We start from the raw sequence: 12,541 nt of genomic DNA, 5'->3' as shown, positions 1-12,541 counted from the left end.
GAGCAAACTTGTTATGGAAAGAATTAAGAGAAAAGCGAACTGAGCCATGTTCAGTGCAGCCCGGATCATTTGTGGCTTCTCAACTATGTATCGTAGATAAGAACTAAACCCACGTTTTTACTGTTCTCAGCAGACACAGCTTTTATACTGTCTATAAATGTTTCCTAGGCATCAGCAAGAGCCCACCAAGGATCCCGTCATTCTGAACGCCCTTCTGCACGTTTGCAAGACCATGCACGACTCTGTGAAGTAAGCAACACTTAAGGCTGAAGAGTAACCTGGATTAGGTCTTAATACCACGTAATAGTATATAAGGTCTTTAAGCTGCGACAGTGAATATTATTTTACAGGGGCTATTAACCCATTTATGCTTCATGTTCCATTATTGGAAAGGTAGTGATGTGGGAGTTATTTATATTCCTACTGCTCAAGGTCACGCCGAGGTCTGATTCTCACACGTCTGCCTCCTGAGGGTGCATGTTATCTATCGTGTGGTGCGCAGAGGTAGTCATTGCTGCAGGTGCTGGCGTGCTGGAAGCTTGTCAAAAAGTGATGAGGATTTTCGGAAAATTTTTGAACTGAATTTCAGAAATTTCAACCTCTGTTATAAATGGGTTAAGATTCTCCCTAACGGGGACTTTTCAGTCCGGGCGGGGGTGAGGCTGAGAACGACCTTCTTGAGAAGACGAGAGGCAGATGTTTCTACAAAGGAATTTCAGTTGGGAGAAGAAGGCTGGTTTCCTCCGAGGGAACTCAAACTGCTCATCTCAGAGAGATTTATTTTTTTATGAGACAGACAGACAAGAGAAATGAGGAGCATCAACTCGTATTTGTGGCACTTTAGTTGTTCATTGGTCGCTTCTCATATGTGCCTTGACCAGGGAGCTCCAGCTGAGCCAGTGACCCCTTGCTCGAGCCAGCGACCTTGGGCCTCAGCCAGCAACCATGAGGTCATGTCTGTGATCCCACACTCAGGCTGATGACCCTACGCTCAAGCTGATGAGCCTGAACTCAAGCCGGCGACCTCGGGGTTTGGAACCTGGGACCTCAGTGTCCCAGGTTGATGCTCTGACCCCTGCACCACCGCCAGTCAGGCTCAAAGAGATTTCTGAGAGCAGTAGATAGTATGATAATGAGCTCTCTCATTCAGTAACATAGCCCTTAAATTTTTTTCTCATTATTAACTAGTTATTTAAAATTCAAATGCAGTTGATAATACTTCTTGCATTAAGAACTTTATTTGTTCAGTCTATTTGAGACTCAGACCTGCCCACTGGCCTTCCCTTTGGGACAAAGGTCAAATTATCACTCCTTTGCTCTCTAGCCTCCCCCCCTCCCCCATGTTTCCATTTGACTGTGTTCAAGGTAATTCCTCCTTACTCGTCACTGAAACTAGTCCCAGAGAAGTTTTTTTTTTTGTATTTTTCTGAAGCTGGAAATGGGGAGAGACAGACAGACTCCCGCATGCGCCCAACCGGGATCCACCCGGCACGCCCACCAGGGGGCGATGCTCTGCCCCTCCGGGGCATCGCTCTGTTGCGACCAGAGCCACTCTAGCACCTGGGGCAGAGGCCAAGGAGCCATCCCCAGCGCCCGGGCCGTCTTTGCTCCAATGGAGCCTCGCTGTGGGAGGGGAAGAGAGAGACAGAGAGGAAGGAGAGGGGGAGGGGTGGAGAAGCAGATGGGCGCTTCTCCTGTGTGCCCTGGCCGGGAATCAGACCCGAGACTTCTGCACACCAGGCCGACACTCTACCACTGAGCCAACTGGCCAGGGCTCCCAGAGAAGTTTTAAATAAGCGCTGTAAACTGTTACAAGCATTGAGAAGATTGTTTTAGAGCTTACCCATCAATAGGATGAATAGTATATTTTCTCCCCTGAATTTTAGAATCTTTATTTTCATGACTTGTGCTTTCAACTTCATAAAAATCAAAATATCAAGAGTTCATAATAAATGGAACCAATAGATTTGTTGGAAAAAAGTAACAGTAAAGGCACAGACAGTGTCCAGAACAGCACTTGTGTTAGCAGGACCCTGGTCTGCATAAAGCAGGGTTCTTTCTTTCGTGATAAGGTGTGAGGCGCGGAGGTGGAGGTGAGGCAGCTCTGCTTCAGGACGCTGTCCAGAGGCCCAGGCTCTGTCCGTCCTGTTGCTCTGCCCTCCTCCAGGATGTGGTCCTTGTCTTCCTGGTAGAAGCTGGCTGGCCCTGACTGTCCATGTTGCATCCTGCAGGCCTCAGAGGGCAGCAGCTCTCTTTTAAGGACAAAGCTTGGAAGGCATTCTCGTCCCGTTGGCTAGACCTGCCTGGCTGTGCCTGGCCTGCCAAGGAGGAGAGGGAATATCGTCTCAGAGAGCGAAGGAGACCTCGCCTTTTGGAGGATATTATGCATTCTTTGCCGTTAATAAATATATTTGGAGAACAGTGTCTTTGAGAGAGATGTAAAACACTTTTTAAGTCTAGAAAATGCAAATTTCTTAGTTCTTATATATTATTTTTCTTCAGAAAGCTCATTTGTTTCCCCAGTGTTAATTATGTACAATTATTGATTTTAGTGCACTCACTCTTGAGGATGAGAAGAGAATGCTGGCATATTTGATTAATGGGTTCATAAAAATGGTGAGTATTGAGGAAGGAGTGTCAGTGCGACTGGAAATGTGATATAATTGTTTACCTTCATGCTGGTGAGAGCAGTGAACATATGTCCCTGGGACTTTTCATTTTTATTGAGATGAGATAAAATTAGAAAACATCTTGCATTAGCCAGCACTCCCCCGGGGGCCAAGGGAGCCAAGACAGACTGGCTTAAGGAAAACAATCAAAAAGGGGGGAGGGGCGACTTACTGGCTCACGTGACACGGCGTCCAGGGATGGAGGCTTCACAGGGGCAGCTGGGCTCCGGTCTCCGCGGCGTTGTCAGGGCTGTTGCCCGGCCCTCCCAGACTGGTCACTGCCTGGTTCACTGCCGCCCGGTCCTCCCGGGCTGGTCACTGCCTGGTTCACTGCCGCCCGGTCCTCCCGGGCTGTTCACTGCCTGGTTCACTGCCCCCTGGCCCTCCTGGGCTGGTCACTGCCTGGTTCACTGCCCCCTGGCCCTCCTGGGCTGGTCACTGCCTGGTTCACTGCCGCCCGGCCCTCCCGGGCTGGTCACTGCCTGGTTCACTGCCCCCTGGCCCTCCTGGGCTGGTCACTGCCTGGTTCACTGCCCCCTGGCCCTCCTGGGCTGGTCACTGCCTGGTTCACTGCCCCCTGGCCCTCCTGGGCTGGTCACTGCCTGGTTCACTGCCGCCCGGCCCTCCTGGGCTGGTCACTGCCTGGTTCACTGCCCCCTGGCCCTCCTGGGCTGGTCACTGCCTGGTTCACTGCCGCCCGGCCCTCCCGGGCTGGTCACTGCCTGGTTCACTGCCCCCTGGCCCTCCCGGGCTGGTCACTGCCTGGTTCACTGCCGCCCGGCCCTCCCGGGCTGGTCACTGCCTGGTTCACTGCCCCCTGGCCCTCCTGGGCTGGTCACTGCCTGGTTCACTGCCCCCTGGCCCTCCCGGGCTGGTCACTGCCTGGTTCACTGCCGCCCGGCCCTCCCGGGCTGGTCACTGCCTGGTTCACTGCCCCCTGGCCCTCCCGGGCTGGTCACTGCCTGGTTCACTGCCGCCCGGCCCTCCCGGGCTGGTCACTGCCTGGTTCACTGCCCCCTGGCCCTCCCGGGCTGGTCACTGCCTGGTTCACTGCCCCCTGGCCCTCCTGGGCTGGTCACTGCCTGGTTCACTGCCCCCTGGCCCTCCTGGGCTGGTCACTGCCTGGTTCACTGCCCCCTGGCCCTCCCGGGCTGGTCACTGCCTGGTTCACTGCCCCCTGGCCCTCCTGGGCTGGTCACTGCCTGGTTCACTGCCCCCTGGCCCTCCTGGGCTGGTCACTGCCTGGTTCACTGCCCCCTGGCCCTCCCGGGCTGGTCACTGCCTGGTTCACTGCCCCCTGGCCCTCCTGGGCTGGTCACTGCCTGGTTCACTGCCCCCTGGCCCTCCTGGGCTGGTCACTGCCTGGTTCACTGCCGCCCGGCCCTCCCGGGCTGGCTCGCTGCCACAGGAACTGCAGGGTCCCGTGCTGCCCAGCAGGAGGGGCCCACAGAAGCCCCAGGATTGAGTCCCTTGGGATTAACTTGGGTCACTGGCCCCTCCCTAAACAAACGGCTGCTGTGAGGGAGAGCAGACACACCGACTGCCAGGCCAGGAGGATGTGCAACCCCGGGGAGAGGGGGCAGGTGACCCTGAGACACCTCCTGTGCTGACCAGACAGTGCTGAAAATGAGGCTAGTGCAAAGTGCCAAGTGTCCACTCTGTGCGTCTGAGTGACCCATCGCTGCACAACTCACCCCAAGTCTCAGTGGCTTTAAATCACAGTACTTTTTTGCTCTGCATGTCCGGATTAGGGCTGTATCCAGGACCTTGGTGCTGGCTGCGGTGTCTCATTTCTCATCCTCTTTCCTTTCACCGTTCTCTCATCACTCAGCTGTCCTATGTGGACAAAACAGAAGCTGCGGGCCTTTTGAGGCTCCGGTGCAGAAGCTGTAGTGAGTCAGAGGGTGGCCCCCTGTAAGGGAGGGACGGCCAACCCCATGTCCGTCCGTCCGTCTGTCCGTCCGGCTGGGAAGAAACCACAGGGACTCTGAAACGACAAGCAGAGTGGGAAGGACCATTGCCTCCCTCTGGGAACAGCCCACCACAGCGCTGGCCAGGACAGCCTTTGCCACCTACTCTGCGCAAAGCTGAACACCACCTGCTGCCAGCACCCTGTTTTCACAGGCGTGTCCAGACAGAAGCTGACCGAGATGAAAATGACTAGATCACTTTGAAGATAAAGCTAGGAAATGTGACACATTCAACAGCAGGGGTCTGTGGGTAAAATACCAATTTTGATGAAAATTCAGGCCACGTCAGGAAATGTGCCCGTGGCTTTGACCAGGTGCCTCCCCGGGACCCTGGACTTACGTGCCGATCACGTGGGATCTACCCTTTCATGGCTTCGTTACAGCAGAAAAAATGAGAAGGAACGAAGATGTGAAGCCTGATACTGTAACGGAGTAGCCACGTTAAACCTCCTCTAGGCAAAAACGATGCTGTGGTAGTAAGTTTGTCACACTAATCAGCTATTCACAAATACGAAGAAATAGGAGAGGAGGGGAGCTTTAATGGTGGAGGAACTTCCATCTGTGGCTCTGGCAGCGACCAGTGAGCTGCTGAGATTGGAAACCCCATCAGGAAGCAGAAAGGTGTGGTCCTTGTGGAAACCCCTCTGACAGATTTGATTTGTAACCAAGTTCATGTTCTGTGAAGAGTCCACAGCTGACAAAATTCCATTATTTCCTTCCCAGTGGTCTTCTTTTAGCCTGGGAAATTCTATTTGTATTTTGAGATTCTGTTTTATACCTTTTGGCCTTTTCATGTTCTACTCCAGTCCCATGTCGTAACGATGAAGTGGCAACAGTAATATTTCAGCGATACGCTGGTTGACATATTGTAAAGTCCAGTTAGAGAACATTCCGGTGAGCGTGTGTGTTTGCTTCATATCCTTTTCAGCTGTTCATATCTGGGGCGTCTTTGGTGACATGTCATCACAGCACTTTCCCTGCCCCCACAGAGCTCAGGTGGCTCAGTGGATAGAGCGTCATCCTGATGTACCGAGGTCGTGGGTTCAATTCCCAGTCATGGCTCATATGAGAAGCAACCAGTGAATGCACAACTAAATGGAACAACTAAGTGGAATAAGGAGTTCACACTTCTCTCCCTCTCTCTCTCTCTCTTCCCCCCTCCCTCCCTCTCCCTCTCTCTCTCTCTCTCTCTCTCTCCCCCTCTCTCTCCCTCTCTCCCTCTCTCTCTCTCCCTCCCTCTCTCTCTCTCCCTCTCTCTCCCTCCCTCTCTCTCCCTCTCTCTCCCTCCCTCTCTCTCTCTCTTTCTCTCCCTCTCTCTCCCTCCCTCTCTCTCTTTCTTCCTCTCCCTCTCTCCCTCCCTCTCTCTCTCTCTCTTTCTCCCTCTCTCTCGCTCCTCCTCTCTCTCTCCCTCTCTCCCCCTCTCTCTCTTCCTCCCCCTCCCTGCCTTCTCCACGTCAACTCATTGGTAAAATAAAAAAGTAAAAAACCCTTTTCAATTGTGTGCTCGCAGTTGTCTAGAAGTAACATCGTCACATCTCTTTCCTTGATCCCAGGTTTCCTTTGGTCGTGATTTTGAACAACAGCTGAGTTTTTACGTTGAGGCCAGGTCGATGTTCTGCAACCTGGAACCTGTTCTTGTGCAGTTGATTCACGTAAGGCTTTTCACTCGTTTGTTTGTTCTCAGTGAATACTTACTGCCAGGTACCAATTTCAACCTGGGATTCTTCTCACTTCATGTTGCTCCTGTTCTGGGTAAGAAAAGTGTTTTCTCAAAGGTTGGTAAAATCTGCACCTTTGCTGAAGTCTTTCAATGGTTTTAATTGACTTCTTTTTCTCTGAGATTTGCTTCTTCTCATTCCTGCATGCCAACAGCAAAGAGTTAGGTGAGGAGCACTGATAATTTAGTTACAGAAGTCCTAACCTGGAGTGCCTTGTTGCCCACCAGAGTCCCAGCTTCCTCAGATCAGGGCTCTCTTCGGGAACTTTTCATGGTGACCCAGGTCAAAAGAAATACCATCTCTGTTTACTAAGAGGCTAGGCTCAAACAACTTCAGTATTCATGCCCCAACAACTTGATAGCCCTTTAAAACAACAGTATACATAAATTGAAAGAAAAATAGTAGATACTTATTTCATTCTTAACTGACCATAATTCCTTTCTAGTGAAGTGTGTTGAGTACTCATTGGGCACTGCACAACTTCTCACACCTTAATTTGTTTTCCCATTGATTTTTGCACAGCACTTGCTTTTTATCACAGCGGTTGCCAAAAACCCAGTTCACCAAAGATATGACCTCAGGTCAAGCAGTGAGTGCAGTCCAGTGACCTCGGGTCAAGCAGTGAGGGCAGTCCAGTGACCTCGGGTCAAGCAGTGAGTGCAGTCCAGTGACCTCGGGTCAAGCAGTGAGTGCAGTCCAGTGACCTCGGGTCAAGCAGTGAGGGCAGTCCAGTGACCTCGGGTCAAGGAGTGAGGGCAGCCAGTGACCTCGGGTCAAGCAGTGAGGACAGTCCAGTGACCTCGGGTCAAGCAGTGAGTGTAGTCCAGTGACCTCGGGTCAAGCAGTGAGTGTAGTCCACTGACCTCGGGTCAAGGAGTGAGTGCAGTCTAGTGACCTTGGGTCAAGCAGTGAGGGCAGTCCACTGACCTCGGGTCAAGCAGTGAGTGTAGTCCACTGACCTCGGGTCAAGGAGTGAGTGCAGTCTAGTGACCTTGGGTCAAGCAGTGAGGGCAGTCCAGTGACCTCGGGTTAAGCAGTGAGTGTAGTCCAGTGACCTCGGGTCAAGCAGTGAGGGCAGTCCAGTGACCTTGGGTCAAGCAGTGAGTGCAGTCCAGTGACCTCGGGTCAAGCAGTGAGTGCAGTCCAGTGACCTCGGGTCAAGCAGTGAGTGTAGTCCAGTGCTCAGTCTGAGGCTGCCCCCCTCCCCAGGGCTTTGCTCAGTCCTCAGCAGTTGAGCATTACTGTGTTTTTCCTTAAAAAACTTTTTTTTCCTGTGAGTTTTCCTTATACCCTGAAGTTTCACAGAACACAGTTTGGGAATCATAGATCTAAACTTTTCATATCTGTGGAAAGATTGCCTAAGGCTCTTTAATTGCCTGGTGGAAATTCAAGGAGAATAGCTTTTTAATGTATATTTGTTTGCTGATTATCAGGTTAGGAACGTTACTAAACTTAAGACCTGAATGTAGACTTCGTCTCTAAGAGGAGGGAGGTGGAGGCATCAGTACCAGCCCTGTAGGTCGAGCGGATTAAATGAGGTGGACGTGCAGCTTCTCCCACAGCCCCCGGTGTGTTGTGAGGGATGTTGCAGCTGCTGTTACTGCCTTTCTCACGGTTTTTGTTAGTATTGCAAAGCTGGATTCAGTGGTTTACTCTCAGATTTGGGGAATTTTCTTAAGGTCTTTAAGATCTCAAGCTTAGATTGTGGACTTTCTAGAAACAGAGTAAGTGAATCCTAGCTGTCTGGTAAACCAGAATACGGTCAATTACAATGCCGGTGGGGTAGGCACAGCCTTCCTCGGTGAGCACCATTCCTTCTGCCCTTGTGGGTTTGTTTGCTCGAGCCCGGACTGACTCAGGCCTGACGACCGTCAGTGTTTCAGGGTTCAGTGCTGACTGGTCTTCCTCCCACTCAGCTGGTTGTCACTGGGTTGTGTGCAGCTAGTGTTCTGTGGAAGACATGAGTCAGCCATCACTTCACGGCCCTTTCTGTTTTGCTTATTAACAAATGCAGTGTGTGAACCGGTTGGCCATGGAAACAAGAAAAGTGATGAAGGGGAATCACTCCAGGAAAACAGCTGCCTTTGTGCGGGTATGTTCCAGAGAAGACGCACAGACTGTGGTCATGGATGGTCCAGAGAAATGTTTCCTTGCATGTCTGAGGACTGACCAGTTTTCTTAGTGTTTCTGAAAGGAATGATCAGAGGAACCTGAATTTTGATACACATTCTGGTGAGGTGATTGAGGGATGAATTTCAGTTATCTGTAGTTGTACCAGTATCAGGAAGGTCTGATACCTTTTTTCCCCCTATTGATTTTTATTTCCCAACTTTGAAATAAAATTTTAGCTTCTTGAGTGTGTTGCTCAAAATGGTACCAAAGCAACAGTCCACGTTCTCTACAGTAAAGTCCCGAGCAGCCAGCAGTGGGGAGACGTGAGACCCGCCTCTCAGCTCCCCCAGTCTCCTCAGACGGCAGCTGCTCCTGGTCGCCTCCACTTACAGAGTGCTGGCTTAACAGCTGCCTTTCAGTGTATCAATAGTAGATGGTACCTGTTCACTCCCTTCCGTGACGGGTAAGGATCTGTTTTTCGTGCACCGTCACTCTCCTCACCTCTCTCCTCCCAGAGGCAGATACAGGCGCAGGAGGAGGGAAGTGGGGCTCAGGATGGGGACGTTGTTTTGAGTGTTTTTGCTTGAAAAGACAGATGAAAGCAGGCGCGCTGATCTGCCGTGAGGACATGGCCAGGTGACCTGGGTTTCTCCCCTCTCTCAGGCCTGCGTTGCCTACTGCTTCATCACCATCCCCTCCCTGGGGGGCATCTTCACACGCCTCAACCTCTACCTGCACTCCGGGCAGGTGGCCCTGGCCAATCAGTGTCTCTCCCAAGGTAAGCCCCTCGGCCCACCCGGCACCCCTGGCTGCTTCGGAGAGCTGACTCCGCAGGTGGTACGTGGCGGTGTGTGTCGAGAAAGAGAGATTTCTTAAGTGGGAAAGAAAGTTATCAATAAATGACAAGTTTTAAACCTGTTTCTTTAGTAAGAAGCACATCGGACACAGAGCAGGACAGATTATGAAGTGAGGACCAGCTTACATTTATCTCAGCCAGGCCAGTCCAGGCAGCTCAGACACCAGGGCTAAGTGTACCTCGAATTACAGACCTCAGGACCGCTGTATCACAGCAGGTTGGTGTTTGTTTATTTGAAACCCCAGAAAGACATGGGTAGAATCTAGTACAGACAAAACGATACCGTCTACACAGCTTGCTGCCAGGAATGAAAATTCTGCTCAAGACGCCTTTCAGTGCCAGCTGTGGGTGGCTTGTTGGGAGGTGATCCCTGCCAGTGTTAGAGAGGGTGGGAGGTGAGAGGTGGGAGGGAAGGGAGCAGACAGGGCACGCTGGGGGGCAAGTTACTGGGAGCAGCCGGGTCCTTTCCCGGGGGACTTCTGGGAGGGAGTGTCTAGTGACTTCAGCGTCCCCACCTGAGGAGCAGGGAAGACAGTTACGTTCCCTGTGCTCCCCTCTGTCATTGGCCAAGAGCTGCTTCCAGGCATAAGCCTCCTGGCACTCAGACCTGCTTCTCACTTGAGCCAAAAGAATGTCCTCTGGCAGAGGGTGACCGCGTTGGCAGCAGGTGTTCTTGTCACCTGGGGCAGTGTAGGCCAGCAGCCAGTACTGGTCCACCGTAACTCAGCGACTGAAGGAAATCCTGGAGTCATTTATGGAGCATCTGTTATGTGGTGAGCCCTCTGGACATTTTGACCATTTGTGCCCCTGACAGCCACGGAGGCCGGCCTGGTGTGGGCGCCCCACGCCCGGGTGAGAAAGCCGAGGAGGACACGGCAAGGAGCCGGGACTCAGCCCTGGTCTGGGTTCCCCTCCTAGCTCTCTGGTCTGGGAGCTGCCCCTCTGCGTGGCCTGGACGGGCGGGCGGGTGGTGGCTGAAGGTCTCTCTGGGCGGGCTGTGGATTACTCTGGGGGTCCTGTTTAACTCTGGGATTTATGACTGACGAGTAGTAGAGCCGTTAGCACTGACCTGATGCAGGAACAACATGCCGTCTACGAAGGCGGGTTATTGCTTCTGATTTCTCTCTTGGGATTCATGTACTATGTAATATTCTGTAATGACAGTGCCAAGGACAGGAAAGAACGAACTTACTCCCACAGGTCACGGTTTAATCCGAGTTTATTTTATTATGTATGGCGGGCATTTGGGTCAATTGTCCTTATCCTTTTGAAAAATAAACAGTTGTTTTACATTTTAATGATTTTTATTACAAAAATAGTGTATACTCAATTGAAAAAATCTGATAAAGTAATGTAGAACTTCAAAACAAAGCCCCCCCCCCCAAAGTCTCTAGTAATCTCCTCTCTTCCCCTCCAAAAACCCCTACTGTTCCCAGCTTAGATCTTTTTCTTGATATTTTCCTTCTATGTATCCACTAAAATATCCATTCGGTTTCATACGCTCTCTGACTCTTTGCACTCCCCATCTATATTCTTACATGTACACACCGTGTCCTCCGCTGGAAACGGGATTGAGTCCTCCACGGTTCCTGTTTCTGCCTCCCCAGCCGTCCCCGTCACTCACGTCCATCCCTGCAGATCCACCCCATTCTTTGTAACGGCTGTTTGCTGTTCTGTTTCTTTTGTGACTTATTAGAAGTGTTGTAAATTATTTTCCCATCCCACCTCCATTTTCCCACAAATTCATACTGAAAGTGATTTGGACTCTTTCCAGTGTTCTGCTCTTATAAAGAATGCATAGCCTTCATCTTAAGTCAGAGCATTTTTGCAACTTTCTGACAGTAGTCCAGCTCAGTGTTCTGTTTTGTTTCATTTCGTCTCTGAGAACATGGAACCCTGTTGTTCAGGTCTCCGTATACAAAACAGCAGTGGGGCTCGTCAGGTGGGCGAGCTGGGGGAGACTGTGGCCCCGGAGTTATTTACAGCGGCTGGAAAAGACCCATGAGCACAGGGGGAGAGCTTTTAAAATGAATTCTTTTGAGAAGAATGCATGCAAGGGGAGGTGCCCAGAGACCTTGAATCCTGAAGTGTGGAGAGGCTGAGTGAGGAAGAGCGTCGGGAGCTGTGCGTGTGCGGGGTGTCCTCCCCAGAGGGTCAGGGGTTCGAGGAAGAGCGTCGGGAGCTGTGAGTGTGCGGGGTGTCCTCCCCAGAGGGTCAAGGGTTCGAGTCTTCATGGCTGGAGCCTCACTTCTCCTTTGGCACAGGGCCCTCAGCGTGGCCTGACTTCCGTGAGGCTCTGAGGACTAGTCTCCAGGCCGTGTCAGGGTTTTCATGCCTGGATTTTCCTTTTGTCTTACAGCTGATGCCTTTTTCAAAGCCGCCATAAGCCTCATTCCCGAAGTCCCAAAGATGATCAACATCGATGGAAAGATGCGACCGTCAGAATCATTCCTTCTGGAGTTCCTGTGCAACTTCTTTTCTACTTTATTAATAGTTCCGGTAGGTCTCCCCAGAGGGGCTGGAGGTGATGTATCTCTTTGACCTTCTTTATAGCATTCTTAGCCTTAAAAGTGCAGGCATGTTCTGTCTGTGTGGTTTTTAGTGAGATACTCGAATTTCTCAATGCATTTTTCATTCATTCTGGGTCCTGAATGGCTCTATATAGTCAAGGGGGTGTCACTTAGTGAAGTAGGGGCCTCAGGCATCGGAACAAGATGCTCAGGATGGGTTGCCAGGTCCCCCTCTTGCCCACGTTGCCGTCTTGGGTAATTATGTTACCAAGCTGCAGTTTCTTCACCTGTGAATAGAAATAATAGTAGTTTCTACATCTGAGAGTTGCTGAGGATGAAATGAGTAAACACACATACAGAGACAAGAGTGACTGGTGCATAGTAACACGGTACAGAAAGAGGGAGATGTGTTTTTCCTGGCAGGTACTAGACAGCAGACCACACCCGTGGAGGTCCAGGGGACATTGTTGGAAGGTGCTGGAGTTCCGTGTGGATTATGAGAGATGAGCGGTCAGGCTTGGGCTGGGAGGAAGCAGGACCACCCCCAGGGCAAGCAGAAGGTCCCTCACCCTACCAGGGCTCTTAAGTGAGGGTCCAGCTACGCCTGGGGGGTCTGGCAGGGTGGCCATAAATTTAGATGGTAAAAGAAATGGCATCTATAGCTCCATTATGAATTATAGGCACCTGTCCAGTGTTCATTGTAGTC

At 51.5% G+C, this 12,541-nt stretch overlaps 1 protein-coding gene across 1 annotated transcript in view; it reads left to right on the top strand.

The window, feature by feature from the left end:
• Positions 1-12,541, top strand: part of LOC136404017 (VPS35 endosomal protein-sorting factor-like) — a 94,308-nt gene that overhangs the window by 63,557 nt on the left and 18,210 nt on the right. Inside the window, exons 22-27 of the mRNA XM_066383496.1 lie at positions 169-249; positions 2,553-2,616; positions 6,193-6,291; positions 8,372-8,449; positions 9,133-9,247; positions 11,685-11,824. Of these exons, the coding sequence (XP_066239593.1) occupies positions 169-249; positions 2,553-2,616; positions 6,193-6,291; positions 8,372-8,449; positions 9,133-9,247; positions 11,685-11,824 (577 nt within the window). The remainder of the gene's footprint in view (positions 1-168; positions 250-2,552; positions 2,617-6,192; positions 6,292-8,371; positions 8,450-9,132; positions 9,248-11,684; positions 11,825-12,541) is intronic.

The sequence above is a fragment of the Saccopteryx leptura genome, chromosome 4, assembly GCF_036850995.1.
Source record: "Saccopteryx leptura isolate mSacLep1 chromosome 4, mSacLep1_pri_phased_curated, whole genome shotgun sequence".
Classification (NCBI taxonomy): Eukaryota; Metazoa; Chordata; class Mammalia; order Chiroptera; family Emballonuridae; genus Saccopteryx; species Saccopteryx leptura.
The sequence above is the reverse complement of the archived record's forward strand: the minus strand, read 5'-3'. Positions and strand labels throughout refer to the sequence as shown.